Source organism: Trichechus manatus, unplaced genomic scaffold (assembly GCF_000243295.1).
Source record: "Trichechus manatus latirostris isolate Lorelei unplaced genomic scaffold, TriManLat1.0 scaffold00113, whole genome shotgun sequence".
NCBI classification, from domain to species: Eukaryota; Metazoa; Chordata; class Mammalia; order Sirenia; family Trichechidae; genus Trichechus; species Trichechus manatus.
Genome location: NW_004444049.1, coordinates 6,160,395 through 6,177,670, shown reverse-complemented (window position 1 = coordinate 6,177,670; position 17,276 = coordinate 6,160,395). Strand labels below are relative to the sequence as shown.

At 51.9% G+C, this 17,276-nt stretch overlaps 1 protein-coding gene across 1 annotated transcript; it reads right to left on the bottom strand.

The window, feature by feature from the left end:
• Positions 1-4,913: 4,913 nt before the first annotated feature.
• On the bottom strand, positions 4,914-9,027 carry BATF2 (basic leucine zipper ATF-like transcription factor 2). The gene is made up of 3 exons (XM_012557653.2): positions 8,924-9,027; positions 7,386-7,496; positions 4,914-5,558 (listed from the first exon to the last, which is right to left on the bottom strand). The coding sequence occupies exons 1-3, from the start codon at positions 9,017-9,019 to the stop codon at positions 4,914-4,916; spliced, it is 852 nt and encodes a 283-aa protein (XP_012413107.2). The 5' UTR covers positions 9,020-9,027.
• Between the last annotated feature and the right edge of the window lie 8,249 nt (positions 9,028-17,276).

The following is a 17,276-nucleotide window of genomic DNA, read 5'->3' as shown; positions in this document are numbered from 1 at the left end:
ACTAAATGAAGGAAATACAGCCCAGAGAGAGCACAGATTCTTCAAGGTCATTTTCCTGCTGGTAGTGCTTTCATAGCCCTGGCCCCTGGGAGTTCATCTGTCTCGCACCTTGGTTTCTGATCCTTAACCAATTACTCCCTCCACTCCAGCTGATGCAACTGAAAAGACCCTGTGAAGCCCCTCTAGTGGGTGGTTGAAGCCCACTCGTTCCACTCAGTGGGCACAATAAAGGAGTCTTTAGCTGTCTTATCCAAACATCCTTTTTGCCCAGCACACTCTTACCATAGAACTCAAGAAGGGATAGCTCCAAGGAGAAAATAAAAGTGATAGAATTCCTAATGTGTTTCAATATAGTCAAGGTAGATTTTCAGCTCTGTCATAGAGCTTAGGGATGAAATAGTGATTGGTACACAGAAAACTAAGGTTAGTAGCAACAACCTCATACACACACACACACAACCCACAAGGCAATCACTAACTCTAGGAAAAACAAAAAAACAAGAGAAGAAATGTAATCACAGAGCACTACAATCTCATTTAGGAATAAAAGTCAGATAATTATAAAATTGTATTGAAGGATTTTATGGGCAAAATATCGAATGATGCAGGAAGCATCAAAAGAAGATGGAAGAAATACACAGAATCCATGTACCAAAAGGAACTGTTCAACCATTTCAAGAGGTAGCATATGATCAAGAACTGATGGTATTGAAGGAAGAAGTCCAAGCTGCACTGAAGGCATTGGCAAAAAACAAGGCTTCAGGAATTGACGGAATACCAATTGAGATGTTTCAACAAATGGATGCAATGCTAGAAGCACTCACTCATCTATGCCAAGAAATTTGGAAGACAGCTACCCGGCCAACCCACTGGAAGAGATCCAAATTTGTGCTCATTCCAAAGAAAGGTGATCCAACAGAATGTGGAAATTATCGAGGATGGTGAGACTTCGTCTCACTTACTTTGGACATGTTATCAGGAGGGACCAGTCCCTGGATAAGGACATCATGCTTGGTAGAGTAGAGGGTCAGTGAAAAAGAGGAAGACCCTCAAAGAGATGGATTGACACACTGGCTGTAATAACGGACTCAAACATAGTAACTATCGTGAGGATGGTGCAGGACCAGGCAATGTTTCCTTCTGTTGTGCATAGGGTCACTATGAGTCGGAACCGACTCGACAGCACCTAACAACAAAAACAACAATTATAAAAATGTAAATATTGAATATTAATTTAACCATTAATGATGCTGTAACTATAGTGGTAAGACGGGAGAAGGAGTAATATCTGTGTATTTGTGGTATGTGTATAAGGGAACTTAGCACTCAGCTTTCCTGGAGGAAAGTGAACAGTATCATATCTGTAATAGAGACCACTAATAGTCCCCCAATGTCTTCCTTAGTAGGAGAACCTCATGTTTAAGGTGGGTACCTGGCCACCTAGTGCTAAGACACTGTTTCCCAGCCTCTCTTGCAGCTAGATGTAGCAAGACACTTAGTTCTAGTCAATGGAATATGAGCAGAAATATCTTCTTCAACTTCCAGCTTCCTGATCCACCGAAACGGTGAGATAATAAATGTTTGTTGTTTAAGCTATTAAGTTTTGGAGTAATTTGTTACTGAGCAATAGATAAATGAACACACTCAGATATAGATTTCTAGAATCTCTTCAGCCATGTGGAAGGCCTATCTATAGTGGGAGCTGTGTTTACAAATTTGGGGATTCACAGATATTAGTATATATCCTTTCTCAAAAATCTACATTTCTTCCTACTCCTTTTATTGTGTTGATATTTTTAACCAACATACTATCAAACTGTATTGACAATTACACATTCTATTTTTTCTGCTTAATCCTGTGTAAGTGTTCTCTCACCTGATTAAATATTCTTCAAAGCATTCTTTATATATATAGTGCTCTAGGTGAAAGTTTATAGCGCAAGTTAGTTTCTCACTCAAAAATTTATTGTTTTGTATTATTTTGTATCATTGGTTGCAATTCAGATTGTTTTGTGACATTGGTTGCAATCCCTACAGTGTGACAGCACCTCCTCCTTTCCATCCTGGGTTCCCCGTGTCTGTTTGTTCAGTTTTCCTGGCCCTTCCTGCCTTCTCATCTCGCTTTGGGGCAGGAGTTGTCTATTTGGTCTCGTACATTTGATTGCACTAAGAAGCAGATTCCTCACGTGTGTTGTTGTTTGTTTTATAGGCCTATCTAATCTTTGGCTGAAAGGTGGACTTAGGGAGTGGCTTCAGTTCTGAGTTAGCAGAGTGTCCAGGGGCCTTCGTCTTGGAGGTTCCTCCAGTCTCTGTCAGACCAGAAAGTCTGGTCTTTTTTGTGAATTTGAATTTTGTTCCACATTTTTCTCCCACTGTCCAGGACCCTCTATTGTGATCCCAGTTAGAGTGGTTGGTGGTAGCTGGGCACCATTCAGTTCTTATGAGCTCAGGCTGGTGGAGGCTGTGGTGCATGTGGTCCTTTAGTCCTCTGGGCTCATATTTTCCTTGTTTGTCTTTGGTTTTCTTCATTCTCCTTTGCTTCAGACAGGATGGGATCAATAGATGTATCTTAGATGGCTGCTTGCAAGCTTTTAAGACTCCAGATGCTACTCACCAAAGTAGGATGTAGAACATTTTCTTTATGAACTATGCTATGCCAGCTGACCTAGATGTCCCCCAAGACTAAGGGCCCCAGCCTCAAAGCTTTCCTTATTCTTAGCAGCTATTCAGTAGTCCTTCCTACGAGCGTACCAACATTAATTTAATCACTTGCCCCTCTTATTTGTTTTGAGCTTAGAGTTTTACCCGCTGGGGTCATATCTGTCAGCATGTGCCAGCTCTTCCATCCAGGGCCTGCAGTGAGAGTATAGGGAAGATAGAAGGCAGGATCGCCTGTGATTAAGTGCTCCTGACTCTTGAATCAAGTCTAGCCGTTTCCTAGCTATGTGACCTTGGGCTTGTTACTTAACCCCTCTGGGCCTCAGTTTCCCCTTCTGAACTGTGGGGGTGACAACAACATCTACTTCACAGAGTTATTGGAGGAGCTATTGAGTTAATAAAACACTTCACACGGTGCCTGGCATGTTTTAGGGTATATGGGCACAAGCTAGGCCACAGTATCTTCAGCCCTCTGTGGAGTCCTGGTCCAAGGTACCTAATATCGACTCTTGTCTTGGGTTCCAGCCCTTCTCCCTTCAACAGCTTCTTGGCTCCCCTCCCCCCGTCTGCTCTCCCTGAACCTGCTGGTGACACCAGCTCCGCCACTTGCCACAATCCTGCAACCACCACACCTACCCTTGTGGTGTGACCCCAAGCAAATCCATTCCATCCCTGGGCCTCAGGTTCCTCATTTGTAATATGGGAAGGGGGTATAGATTAGGTGGTCCGTGAGGGATTACCTACCTCTAAGATTCTAGACTATTCACTCTTCTCTCAAAGATCCTTTGGTTTCAACTTTATAGAGCTTTCAACAACTGGCCAAATCAAAAAGACTGGAAAACACTTTATTTCCCATAACATATGTGCTGAGGCTTGCGCTCAGCATCCTGGAGTATGCTAAATACTAACATAGTGTCTTGCTTCCATGTGTGTGAAAATCCAGGCACAGACCTGGGATTTTCCATCTCAAACCCCCTGAGAGTGTCCATCTGGAGTCTGAGTGAGAAGCCCCTCTCTCCGAGCAGATGCAGCTGAGTCCCCTCCTGGTGGCAGCCCCTGCTCTTCCAGCTGCCATCAGCCCAGGCCAAGCAGCGAGGAGGGGGGGAGAGCTGCTGCGGAGGGCCTGGGGGGAGGGGTACAGGAGTAGACACAGGCCTGGTGAAACAAAGGCCTGTGAACCTGGCACTTGCTTGCGAACAACCTTGCACCTGCCCCTTCCCTCATTCTTTCCTCCTGCCGTTTGGGCTGACATGAAGGATTCTCAAAAGCCCACCCACCGCAGCCTTCCTGGGGCAGGGAGCTGTTCTGGAATAGCCTGAAGAGCTGATCTTTCAAGATCTCCCCAGAGTTCTTGGCATGGCCATGGGTACTCAGCCCTCTTAACTTGGAAGAAATCCCTGGGAGACTGTTCCAGGCCTTTCCCCACTCCAACCCATAGTCGCCAAGATCCTCCTCGGCATGGAGCGCACTGCTGAGGGAAGAGAAAAGTCCACACCTGGGCTCCTCCTTGGCTTCTCCCTGCCCAACCTTGAACTCTGGATGGGCCCCCAGCTCTGCAGTACCAGACTGCAGGGCTCGAGAAGAGAGCCCTGCCCTACTCCCGGCACCAGCCTCAGTTCCCAGGACTTTAACCTTCAGGGCACCTGGGCCAGGATCCCACCAGGAGAGAGGGGAGCAGAGGGCAATGTTTCTGGTCCCAGTAAAGGCTGTGTGACCTTGGACAAGTCACTTGGTTTCTCTGAGCGTCTGTTTCCTTATCTGGGAAAGTGGAGTGACAATCTGGACTTTGCAGCTCTCCAGTGAGGTTGAAACAAGATAGTAGGGGTGGCAGCCCTGCCACAGTGGTAAGCAAAGGCTTCCTTTTCCCCCAGGGCTTCAGAACGGTTAGTTCCAGTTCAAACCCCTGCTGAGAATTTGCATTTCCACCCCAGATGTACTGAATGAGAATCTATACTTTAATAAGATCCCCAGGTGATTCTTATGTATAATAAATTTTTAGAACCACTGCTCTACTAGTGGTTCTCAGAATTGGTCCCTAACCAGCACCATTAGCATCGCCTGGGAACTTGTTCCAAACGCAAATTCTCAGCAGGGGTTCAACCCCAACCAACCGGTTCCACAGCCCTGCTTTTCCCTGTGAAATCCTGGGCCAGCTGGTCAGCCCTGGGCAGCGACCAGTGAGGACCAAGGGGATACCCATGTGCTAAGGCTGCTTCCTGGGCCTTTTAGGGGCCAGCCCGGCTCCAGGAACAGGATTAGAAGTGGACGCGAGCAGAAGAGAGCAGAGAGAAGGCCGGGAGACGGCAGGGCCGGAGACTCACACCCAGCCCTTGCCAATTCGCTGTAGACAAGGCGGGTGCCGGCAGGTGCTCCCCGCTCTGCGGCCTTGGAAGTCCCCAGGGAGCCAAGGGGCTGTGGGGCGAGGACCCCAGCTTCCCTCCAGTGGGGTGTTCCCACCCAAGGGGCTGCAGAGGGGCAGTCAGGGCTGGGGGGCTGGGCAGGAGGGCGCTGAACTCCAAGGAAGCCCCCAGCAGGCTGGAGCAAGCGGTGGAGAGAGGCGGGACAGGGCCGGGGGACAGCTGGGCAGGAGGCGCAGGGACCTCAGCGGGGTCCACGGACAGTGAGGGCAGAGGGGACGCGAGGAGGCCCCGGGGATCGTGAGGCTGCAGAGCTGGAGAGAGGTGCTGAGCCGGCGGCGGGGAAGCTGGGGTCTGGAAGGGATCGGGCTGCTCCACGCAGCCGTGCGGCCCAGGGCGCCCTGGGGCGGAGAGAAAGGCGCATTGCACCGGGCACAGGCGCTCATGCAGGCGCAAGGTCCGGCTCCACCACACCAGCTCGGCCTGCAGGGCCTGGATCTCCTTCCGCAGGGCATGGTTGTGCTTCTCCAGTGACTCGTGCTGCTGGGGGGAGAAGCAGGTGGGCGGGGAGGGGGTCGTCAGCCAGCAGCGGGGCCCATCATGAGTCCCCCACCCCCAGGGACCTGGACCTCAAAGGGAACGATACCACCACCCCTCTGAATGTCCTAGCTGGGCCCTCTGGCTGCTCAATCCCCAGCCCTCCTACCGTTCTACCTCCTAGTAGGACCCCATCTCCCCGTCTCTCTCCTTCCCACCTCCTCTTACCTGAGCTGCCATCACTCTCACCTGGGATCTCCAGCCGCCTCCTGACCGGATCCCAACCCACTGCCATCCAGTTGATTCCGATTCATAGTGACCCCGTAGGACAGAGTAGAACTGCCCCATAGGGTTTCCTAGGCTGTAATCTTTACAGAATCAGACTGCCACATCTTTCTCCTGCGGAGCAGCTGGTGGGTTCAAATCGCCAACCTTATGGCAGCAGCTGTGCTCTTAACCACTGCACCACCAGGGCCCCTTTCCCTAACTGGCCCAGCCCCAAACCACCTCATTCTCCTGGCAGCAGCCAGAGGCGCTTCCCAAAGCACACAGCGACAGTGTCGTTGACCATACATTTAAGCCCTGTAGTGGTGCCCACGAGTCCTAGGGTCCAACCTCCCCTGCAATGGATTCAAGGCCTGCGCAGGCCAGGCGGCACCAGGTCACGTCCCGGCTTTCTCACGCACGCTCCTCTTTGCTCCCCCTCACTTCCTGTTCCTAGAATGGATCGTGCTTCCTGGACACATTTCCTGTTCCCTCTGCCTGGCCACCTCCCCTTGTCCCCTCCACCCCTCACTCCATGCTAATCCTTACATGGCCTTCATGTGCAACTTAGATATCTGTCACTCTGCCCTGGACACCCTGGGCTGCTTAGTGCTGCTGCCATGTGCTCCCCAGTGCCCCGAATGCACCCGTCAAAGCACAGGCTCTCCTAGGGGTCCTGGTTTATAGGCTGACAGCTCAGCATCCCTGAATCAGCATTTATTAAATTCTGTTCTGCCGAAGAACAGTGGGTTCTGAGGACCCACGGGGGCAATAACCTACGTGCAGCTCTAAATAACCATTTATGATGACAACAATAGTGAAAAATGCCAAAAAATATTCCTGTGTCCTGGTGGTATCCTCCCTACACGGAGGAAAAACAAACCCTGAGGGTCCAGCTGCCATCCAAGGTCAAGCAGCAAGTTCATAGTGGAGCCTTCCACGCCCGCGCCAGGCTCCTCTGCCTCCTCCAATCAGTTGTCTCCTCTAGTCTCCACAAGGATCCTGGCCAGTGGGCAGGGATTATTGCCCCATTTTTCAGATGAGCAGAGTGAGGCTCAGTGAAGTAAGCCATTTGGAGTTAATGAGGCTGCAGCTGGGACCCTATCCAACTGGTATTAACCTTGAACCAGAGTTTCTCATAGACCATGCACATCAGAACCCTGACAGTGATTAATCCTAATTCAGCTCCTGCGGCCCATCCCAGCCACATGAGGTGGGACTTCCGGGCAGGGGGTGCCCAGGAATGTACATTTTAACAAGTGTCTCAGCTGATGTGCTCTTCACTGTGCTGGGTTCTCCCTATTTGCCTCCACTTCCTGTCTCCCCTCCTCTCAGATTAGAGGCACCTTGAAGGCAGGGCCCCATTGCCCAGTGTGGACCTGGCACATGGTTTGCACTCAATACCGAGGTATTTCCAAATCCAGCCACTGGGCCCTTCCCTCCTCCCAAACTCAGGTGACCCAGGAAAATGCAGCGGTTTAGGGAATAACTGTGCACAGGCAGGATGGATATGAAAGAGGTGGCCTCCAGGTTAGTGCGGGTCAGGGCGTGGAGGGAGGGTGCCCCCACCTGGTGCAGGGCATCCGCCTTGTCGATCTGCCTCTGCCGGCTGCGCTGGGCGGCGGCCTGGTTCTTCTGTTTCCTCTTCAGCTGCCTCTGATACTCCTCGGGCTCAGGGCCCTGCAGGGTGGGAGGCAGAGGGCTCAGGGGTCTGCCGTTGGTAAAGCCCTGTCCTTCCCCTGAGTCAAGACCCCGAGGGTCCCCTTCTCCCAGAAGCCCTCTCTGCGCCCTCAGCGCCCACACACCCCATCGTAGGGGCTCCCAACTCATCCATCTCATGGTAACGCCAGCCCCACCACACGTCCCGCTCACAGCTCATGTGGGGACAACGACAAGTGGGGAAGTGGATTTAATTAAACACATGGGGCCTGGGATTCGAACCCAGACTGACTGACTTCCAATCCCACATTCTCTCCTACAAGCCATGTGGCTCTGGGCAAGTCCCTCACTGCTCTGAGCCCCAGCCACCTCACCTGTAAACCCCAGGGGCTGTAGCGCCTTCTCACAGCTGGGGAGCAGAGGAGACCGAGGCCATTGAGCACTCAGCCCCCCGGGCGGCCCAGAGCCGGCTGGTAAACGTCAGTGGCTGTTGTTACCATTGATCGCTATTATTTCCGGTCAAGCTGTTGATTTCCGTAACCACGACCTCCATGAGCGTAGGCCTGGCATCGGATTCCTTATCCCTGTACCCAGTCAGACTCAAGGCTGGTATTCACTCACTCAACAAATATTTATTGAGCACCTACTATGTGCCGGACACTGAGCTAGGGGGACACAGCAGTGACTAAACAGGCAAAACTCCCTGCCCTCAAGTTGTTAACTTTCTAGGGGGCAGCAACATAAAATGAATGAATGAGTGAATGAAGAGCCCCTTCTGATAAAAGAGAGGACTTAAAGGTCGACAGCTGTGATCTCCTCTACTCTGGGGTTCATAAAATTTAGACACAATATTTGACTCAACATTTGACGCCCTGGAAAGTCAAGTGGGAACGCTGGAGACCCCACAGCCCAGCCCTCTTCCCACAGGTCACTCTGAGGGGTGTGTTCTGGTGTGAGGACCTCAGGCAAGATCCTGCCACCCTGGCAAGGACTCTGTATGCTACTCACGGCCACAGCAGACCCATTCCAGACACAGTGGGGTAGGGAGAATGGGCAAGAGCTGGAGCCTGAGGGAAAAGGCCCTCATGAGAAGAAGGTGGGCCTCGGGCAGCTGGGTCCCGGAAGCCAGGGCCAGGGGGGTCTGGGGAGAAAACTCCTGTAAGGGTGGTGAGGGGGGAACAGGTGGATTAGGAGAGAGCAAGTATACAGATGCCAAGTCCTAACGTGGAGGCTGGATCTGCAAACAAGAGCTGGAAAGCCTTCATTCCAAGGGGATACTGAGGCCCAGAGAGGGGCTGTGTGGAACCAAGGTCACACAGCCCATGGGTACAACACTGGGACTAGGTGCTCCTGACTGCATTCCTTACTGCCTGAGCACTGGGGACCCTCCGGCACAACCTGCCCCCCGACCCCAACACACACACCCTGTCCTGGTCCCCTGCACTCACCATCCTGGCCAGCAGCTCATCGCCCCTGCAGAGGTGCATGGCTTGGTCAGGGAGAGCAGAGGCTTTCTCCGGGTCTGGGGCGTCCCTCAGCACCATGACCTCCTGGTGCCCTCTGGGGCCCAAGGAAGTGATGGCTTTTTAAACTCCCAGTGGCCACTCCGCCCCCAGCCAGCCAAGTTTCAGTTTCTCCTAAAGCCACCGGCTGCTCAGAATCCCTGGCTCAGGGCTGCTCACGTGGCTGGAATTTCCTAACTTGAACTGGTCTTCCGGTCAGACCCCTTCTCCCTGAGGAGGACGGTCAGGCCCCTTCTCCCTGAGGAGGACGGTGGAGGGTGGCCAGATTGGGGCGGGGAAACCAAAGGCCAGGTGTGGAGAGAGTGTTCTGGGGGGAAGGAGGGCAGGCTGCCAGGGACAGAGCTGAGAGGATTTCTGGAGGATCCCATTGGGGGATGAGGGCTGATGGGGACTGGGAGAGCCCCTGGGCTCTGGGATCAGAGGAGCCTAGGCTCACTGCCCACCTCGGGCACATTGGAGCTGTGCAGCTTGAAGCAAGTGACTCGCACTCTCTTTAGTTTCCTCACCTGTAAATGATGTGAGAGGATGATATAAATACCCACTTACAGGCTTGATGTGGGAACTAAGCAAGCTAATCCAACCACGCCCAAATCCTTCCCAGACCAATGCTGAGGCATGTTTGTAAAAATAAGCAATGGCCTCAAAAGGTTTCCCATGCCCTTAAATAGGGAAGCAGATAAATTATGGTGTTTTCATGCAACAGACCACGCAGCAGTACAGAGAGCATCATCTAGTGGTTAGGAGCCCAGCTTCCCAGCTATGTGACCTCAGACCCATAATTTCGCCACTTTATACCTCAATGTTCTAATCTGTAAAGTGGGGACAAACTAGTTTTGTGGTGAAGATTAAATGAGTTAAGGCAGGTAAAGCACTCGAAACTAGGGTTGGGGCAGAATAGGGCTCAAAAGGTATTTGCAGTTGCTTCTGTTAAGGGTGATGGAAAAATTTGGGAACGGTTACTGATGATGGTTGAACAACGTGATGAATATAATTCATGTCACTGAACTGTACACGTGAAGCCTGTAGAAATGGCAAATGATCTGTTACCTACTTACAACAATAAAAAAATTAGGAGGTTATGATCTGGTGGCATGGCTTCCGGCATCACAGCAACACACGCGCCACCACAATACAACACGCTGACAGATGGGGGTGTGGAGCAAACGCTGAAGCCCTAGGAAAAGTTGCATAGTTGCTGAATCTCCAAGAGAGACCACGCTTGGAAACGACATCTGTTTAGGGGATGGAGGAGCCGGTAACCTCTGTCCAGGAACAACATGGCAGCTGATGTGCAGTGTGTGGGTATTGTGGTCTGGTGACTGGAGTATGGATGTCGTGCCTGGGTCCTAATGGCTGATAGTATGGGATCATAGAAATGGGGAATACTGCAGATTTGATCTTCTGATAGGTGATGGTGGCCTGCAGTGCTTGCGTTGAGGAGTTCCCAGCTGATTCTGAGCTTATTAGAAAAGAGTACTGCAATTGATTAGCAATGTCTGCCATTCCATGATTGTTTAGCGGTGTTTGTCATGAGCAGAGGCATGGAGCAGTGCAGTCACCTGCTATCCATGGAACCAGCTGTGAAAACCGAGTCTGGGCTTTAGAGTCAGAAGAGTGGGCTCCAAATCCTGGCACTTGACTTACCAGCCCCAAAACTGGGGCACCCAAAGCCCCACTTTTCTCATAAACACAGGAGGATGACAAATAAAGGATATCTAGTTTACAGAGTTGTTTGGACGATGGAATGGATGAGATGGGAAGAAAGCTCTTTGCATATTGTAAAGTACTACCCAGCTGTAAACAGGGTGTTGCTGTTTGTCGTGTTTATCTAGTGCTGCTATAAAAGAGGAGCCCTGGTGGTGCAGTGGTTAAAGTGCTTGGCTGCTAACCAAAAGGTCGGTGGTTTGAATTCACCAGCTGCTATGCGGGAGACAGACGTGGCAGTCTGCTTCCGTGAAGATTCACAGCCTGTATGGGTCAGTTCTACTCTGTCCTATAGGTCATTATGAGGTTTTTTTTCAGTGGGGCTATAACAGAAATACAACAAGTGGGCGGCTGTCTTAGTTATCTAGTGCTGCTATAACAGAAATACCACAAGTGGATAGCTTTAACAAACAGAAGTTTATTCTCTCACAGTCTAGTGGGCTAGAAGTCTGAATTCAGGGCGCCAGCTCCAAAAGAAGGCTTTCTCTCTGTGTCGGCTCTGGAGGAAGGTCCTTGTCATCAATCCTCCCCTGGTCTAGGAGCTTCTTGGCACAGGGACCCCAGGTCCAAAGGACATGCTCTGCTTCTGGCACTACTTTCTTGGTGGCGTGAGGTCCCCGTCTTTTTTCTCCCTTCTCTCTTTTGTATCTCAAAAGAGATTAACTGAAGATACAGTCTAATTTTGTAGATTGAGTCCTTCCTCATTAACACAACTGCCTCTAATCCTGCCTCATTAACATCATAGAGGTAGGATTTACAACACATAGGAAAATCATATCGGATGACAAAATGGCGGACAATCACACAATACTGGAAATCATGGCCTAGCCAAGTTAACACACATTTTTTGGGGACACAATGCAATCCATAACAGTGGCTTGAAAACCAAATATTTATTTTCTCACAGTTTAGGAGGCTAGAGGTCCAAATTCAGGGTGCTGGCTCTCGGGGAAGGCTTTCTTTCTCTATTGCCTCTAGAGGAAGGTCCTTGTCTTTTTTGAGCTTCTGTTCTTTGGCGATCTTTGTGGCGTCTCTCTTCCCCCATCTCTGCTTACTCCTCTGTCCGAATCTGCTCTTTTTATATCTCAAAGGTGATTGGCTCAAAATACACCCGACACTAATATGGCCTCTTAACATAACAAAGAAAACCCATTCTCAACTGGGATTATAACCACAGATATAGGAGTTAGGATTTACAATGCCTATTTTGGGGGGACACAATTTAATCCATAACACTGTTTATATTGCTAGAATCCATCCCCTGAGATTTGTAGGGACATATTCTGGATTCTAGGATGAGTACAGGCTCATAATTAAAAATGCCTGGGTGAGCAGGATTGGGCATGAAGGCTGGGCCTTGCCCTCTTTGCTTCTGAGGGGTCTGAGGGCAGAGGCTAAAGTGGGGCCTCCATGCAGTGAGGCTACCCCTATTTCTCTGAGTTACTTTTGCTTCTCAGAAGCCAGGAGGGCTGGGGTATCTTGCCTGAGGCAGGCACCTGTGGGGCTCATTAAGCCAGGCCAGGAGCTCCACAGGGAGGGGCCCGGAGCCATGTGTATGATGCAACCAAGGAAAAGCATCAGGAGGGGCTACAGCCCAAGAGTCCCCACCCCAGCACCCAGCCCCAGGCCTGGATTCCCCCCAACCCACTGTTTTCCCCTCTCTAGACCCCAGCTCTGGGTAGAAGGGAGACAGCAGGTATGCCAGCGGCTCAGGCCCCTGCCAGGAGGCCACAGCCCTGGAAGGAGACCAAGGAAGACAGCGTTTATGTCTTGATCTCCCTGAGGAGGCGGTTGGCGACAGCAGTGGCAGGAAGAGAGGGACATGAATGGGTAATGTTTAACTACGAAAAGCCGGGTGAGGCTTCCAGCGGTGGACACCTCCCAGACTGACAGATGAGGCTTTCGGGGTCATCCAGTGCAACCCCTCACTTAGAGGGCGAAGAAAAAACGAATGCCCAGAGACGGCTGTGACCCACTGAAGGTCACTCGGTGGGCGGGGTAGAGCTGGGGGGAGCACACGACTGTCTCCTCCCAGCCCTCAGTCCTTCTCCACAGTCAGCTTGGAAGGGCCTGGTCCTCCACCTTTTCCATGAGCAAAGCCCGACACCCCGGTGGGTGGGGGCTCGGAGGCCTCAAATACCAGAGCTACAAAGTGAGCTCCTGGGGGCAGGATCTTTGCCTGTTTTGCCCTCTGAGGTATCCCCAGTGCCTCAAACAGTTCCTTCACAAGCTGGGGGCTCAATTAACAAATAAACAAATGCTAGTTCAGCAGGCAGCTTGCCACGGGACCCCAAGCGCTTCCTGAACGAGAAAAGAAACCGCTGTTGTACTTGTTTCCACAGGACCTGCCCGAGGATCCTGGGGAACCCTCCCCAGTCAACTTCCTTGTTTTCTCCGTGAGGAAACTGAGGCACAGGGAGGGTACCGTTATCGGGCTGGTTTGGGAGAAGCCAGGATGCCTTGACACCCTGTCCCAATCCCTTGGCACACCTGCTGCAGTTGGAGAGACACCTCGGGCCCAGCTGCCCAGGGAACTCATGTAGGTCTCCTCACGCCGTGCACCCCTTGTTTGAGGCCTGGCCTCCTCGGGGCACCCCAGGGAACTGTAGATGGCGGGCAGCTGAGAAAGAGACCAGGCGGTAGCTACTGGGGTGGTAAGCCTGGCCGGCTTCCCACTCACTGTGAGTGGAAGCTAACTCTCAGCCAGGGGGCGTTTATAACCAGGCGGGGTACGAAACACACCGCGTGAAACACACCGATGCCACAGCTGCAGGGCAAGGCAGGAAGGTGACAGGACTGCTGTGGGGAAGCCTGTGGGGTGGGGCACCTCCTGCTGCGAGGTCAGGGAGGCTTCCTACCAGTGGCTTTGAAGCATGGGCAGGGCCTGAAACAGTGCCTGGCAGCCTGGCACGAGGAACCCAGACCTGGATGGAGGCAGGCTGCTTGGGCTGATGGTGGGCAAACCACCTAACTAACCTCTTTGTGCCTCAGCTGTAAAATGAGGCTAATAAAGTACGAACTTGACAAAGTAACATTTGCAAAGGGCTTAGCACACTGCCTGACATACGGTAAGTCACATCAATGTTAAACTGTTAAAAGCACTCAGTAAATATCTGATGAATGGACACACATAACAACAAGCTTGTATTTTGTTTCATTATTATTATTTAAAGGATCCCTGGTGGCACAAACGATTAAGTGCTCAGCTGCTAAGCGAAGGGTTGGTGGTTTGAACCCATTCAGCTGCTCCATGGGAGAAAGATCTGACAACTGCTTCTGTAAAGACTGCAGCAAAGAAAATCCTATGGGGCAGTTCTGCTCTGTCACATGGGGTCACTATGAGCTGAAAGCGACTCAACAGCACCTAACAACAACATTATTATTACTTTTAAGAAAAAATGGCAGTATGGAAGAACAGAGATAATTTTTTTTTCCAAATGAAATATCTTTTTCTAAGGAAAAAAAAAGTTAATGACTGGGTCCATGTGTTAATACTTAACATAAATTGATCAGAATTTTCTGTGCTTACAAAGAGTTCCAACAAGAAACAGGAAATTGAGGTTCTCTGGACTCTTGGTTTTCCCTACTTAACCTTTCATTTTCTGCCCTCTTTGTGGACTTGCCTTAATTTTGTAGTTTTGCAGTAAACAAAGTTAGTTTACTCCCCCACGCGGTTGTACCCAAAACCTTCACTGTGAGCAGGAGACGTCTGTGTGAGATGAGTCTCTTTCCCCGATAAATGACCCAACTCAAGCTTAAGTTACTGACATGTCCAGGGTGCAACAGCTTCAGGCACAGCTGGATCAGGACACTCAAAGTTATCAGGAGCCAGTCTCTTGCTCCATCTGCTCGCCTCTGGGCTGGCACATTCTCATGGTAGTGTGACGGCGACCAAAACACCAGCTTAGCTGCCCCAGGGGAGTGGGAACATCCCCCCACCCCCTACCACCTTCCCAGGAGTTCCAACAAAATCTCCTGGCCTGGCCCTCCTTGGTCTGGTTTGGGTCATGTATCTATTCCTGACATCAGTCACTGAGGGCAGGGGATGGGGTAAGATTGGTCAAGCTGGGATCCCAGACCCATCTGGAAGCCCGAGGTGGGACCAGCCCCACTCTAACCACAGGGACTCGGGGTGAGGAAGGGGCTACTCCCAGAGGCCATCAGATGCTGTTGGTGGCAAGAGGGGAACGGATGCTGGGCTGAGGCCACTGCCTCAGCAGTACTCAGACAGGAGAAAGCCACCCTTCAGCGGTCACATCCCCTGCCTCAAATCCCATCCCAGGTAGGACTGACTCGAGTGCCCACGTGTCTCTGGCACCAAGCCTGGTGGGCTCTCTCTTTCCATTGCTTCACAGCAGCCTGAGTCAGGAATGAAGGTCCCAGCAGTCGGTCCCAGCAGTCAGGGACCCAGGGGCAGGAAAACAAAGGCCTCCAGAGGGGACGATTCTGGATGAGCTGAGTGCTGAGCAGGGGCTGAGGGCCATGACATCATGGGGCCTCCCACAGGATGGAGGGAAGGATCAGCTTTCACTTTCGGCCCCGGCACCATGTGAACGCTTGCTCACTCGCTCACTCACTAAAGCTGTAATCTGCAAACAGCAGCGCTTCTGATGAACCAGGTGACTCCATCCAGGGCTCCATAAAGTCATCCCTGCCCAGTGCTCTGTGCCCACTGAGGAAGCTGGACTAACAAAGGTTCCCACAGTCAGCCCACCCACTCCCCACCTGCTCCAGTCCTGCCAAGTGCCTCTGCCGCCTCCCAAAGCTTTGAGCTTCTGATTCTCTGCAATTCCTTCAACATACACATCTTCCCTTAGAAGCTGACTCAAACTTTTGGAAGTGGGCAGGGAGTACAAATAATAAACAGCTGAGCACGCGTGGGTCAGCGAGCTACCCAGGGCTCTGTGGGACATAGCAGTGGCGATCACAGCTTCTGGAAGTTTCCCAGGTAGTCCAAGTCTCAGACAGATGTTCAAATCCCCACTCTGCACTTTCTAGCTGTGTGGACTTGGATACAGCACTTGGTTTCTTTGGGCCTCAGTTTCTCGTCTGTAAAATGGGTATAATACCCTCACTTTGCAGAGCTGTCATGATGACTGAAAGCACACATGGAAAGCAGTCACCTGCAAGCTCAGAAGGGCGAGTCCCCTCTCTCTTGTCCCAGTCTTCCTGGCTGGGCCTCCTGGTGAAGTTACATTCCCACAGACCACTGATGGCCAAGGAGCCTAGGCTGCGTGCCGGCTGAGATCCTGGATGCTGGGAGAGGAAGGACACGGCCCTGGCCTTTGCGAGAACTTCCATCCCTCACACTGCTCGCAGCCTTCTCATCCTCTGTGTGGGTTCCCACACTCGTGTGACACAGGCGGACCTCACATGGAGGCCGGTGTGGGCAAGGGGCCAGCCAGGTCACGGAGCACGGGCCAGGAAGGCTGGTCATGGTGCGGTGGACCAGGGAGGGAGGGGGATAAAGCCCAACCCAGCCTAGCCAGCAACTCACAGGGAACAGACTAGCGAGCACTGACACCTTTGCAAACCCATGACCAGGGAGGGTATGAATATGAAGAATGGTGAAGGAGCTTGGCAAGGCAGGTTACAGGCTGGTCATAGCCAGAGGACTCTAGAGATTATCCAGCCTGTCTCCTTGTTTTACAGCTGGGGAAACTGAGGCCTAGTGAGAGGAGTGGACTTGGCCAAGTGCGGGATGTGGCAGAGCGGCCCAGCGTGCTCTTTCTACTTGATTTGGCAATGAAGTGGACGTATGGGGGCCCAGGGCACCCAGGAGGGCAGGGAGTGCTCGTGCTTGTGGTGAGAACCTGTCCTGGGCCAGCAGGGAAGGACTGAGGGGAGCACGTGAGGATGGGGCCTTCCACAGTCCCCACCGTGGTTTCTGAAGGAAGGAAGGCCCTATCCAGAAGAAAGGCCAGGAAGGGGGGTCGGGAGAATTGGGTTCACCTGTAGCTCATATGCTACCAGGCTGCAAGGCCTCAGGCAGCCTCGTGCCCTCCCTGGGCCTCAGTTTCCCCATGAGTAAACTGAAGGAATTTGACAGCAAATCTCTCAAGGTCCCTTTTGCTGTGGCTGGAGGCAGGGCCAGCCTGAGACCTCCTGGATGACAAGGGAGACCACAGAGCCCCCTCAGGGGGGCTGTGCCATTTATGAGAATGGGGTGGCTCTTCTAGGAAACTAGGGGCTGAACGCTGAACTGAGGGCAGGTGCCGTGGGCACAGGAGACCCGTGTTCCTGCCCTGCCACTGCCACCTACCCACCTACCTGCCTTCTCTGGGACTCAGTCTCCCTCTCTGGACACCTGTGGGGAGGGGGTGCCTATGCGATGCCCCCCTCGGTTCACATCTGTGGGAATCTCAGAGCGTGGGGCCGGGTCGGTCTTGGTTTGTAGGGCAGAGAAGTCTGGTGGTTAAGAAAAAGGCTGAAGAAACAGCTGCTTTCTAGCTGTGGAACTTGAGCAGTTAACTAACGCTCTGTCCTGGTTTCTTTTATTCAACAAAGATTTCTTGAGCATCTACTATGTGGCAGGCACTGTTCTAGGTGCTGGGAAGATATCTGCTTAAAAACA

What these genes read in the sequence shown, in the direction of transcription:
- BATF2 (XM_012557653.2), bottom strand. Translation starts at nt 9,019, where the DNA reads ATGGTGCTGAGGGACGCCCCAGACCCGGAGAAAGCCTCTGCTCTCCCT. An exon ending in ATGAGCTGCTGGCCAGGATG is followed by an intron (nt 7,497 to 8,923) that starts GTGAGTGCAGGG and finishes CCCACCCTGCAG; the next exon opens with GGCCCTGAGCCCGAGGAGTA. An exon ending in AGGCGGATGCCCTGCACCAG is followed by an intron (nt 5,559 to 7,385) that starts GTGGGGGCACCC and finishes TTCTCCCCCCAG; the next exon opens with CAGCACGAGTCACTGGAGAA.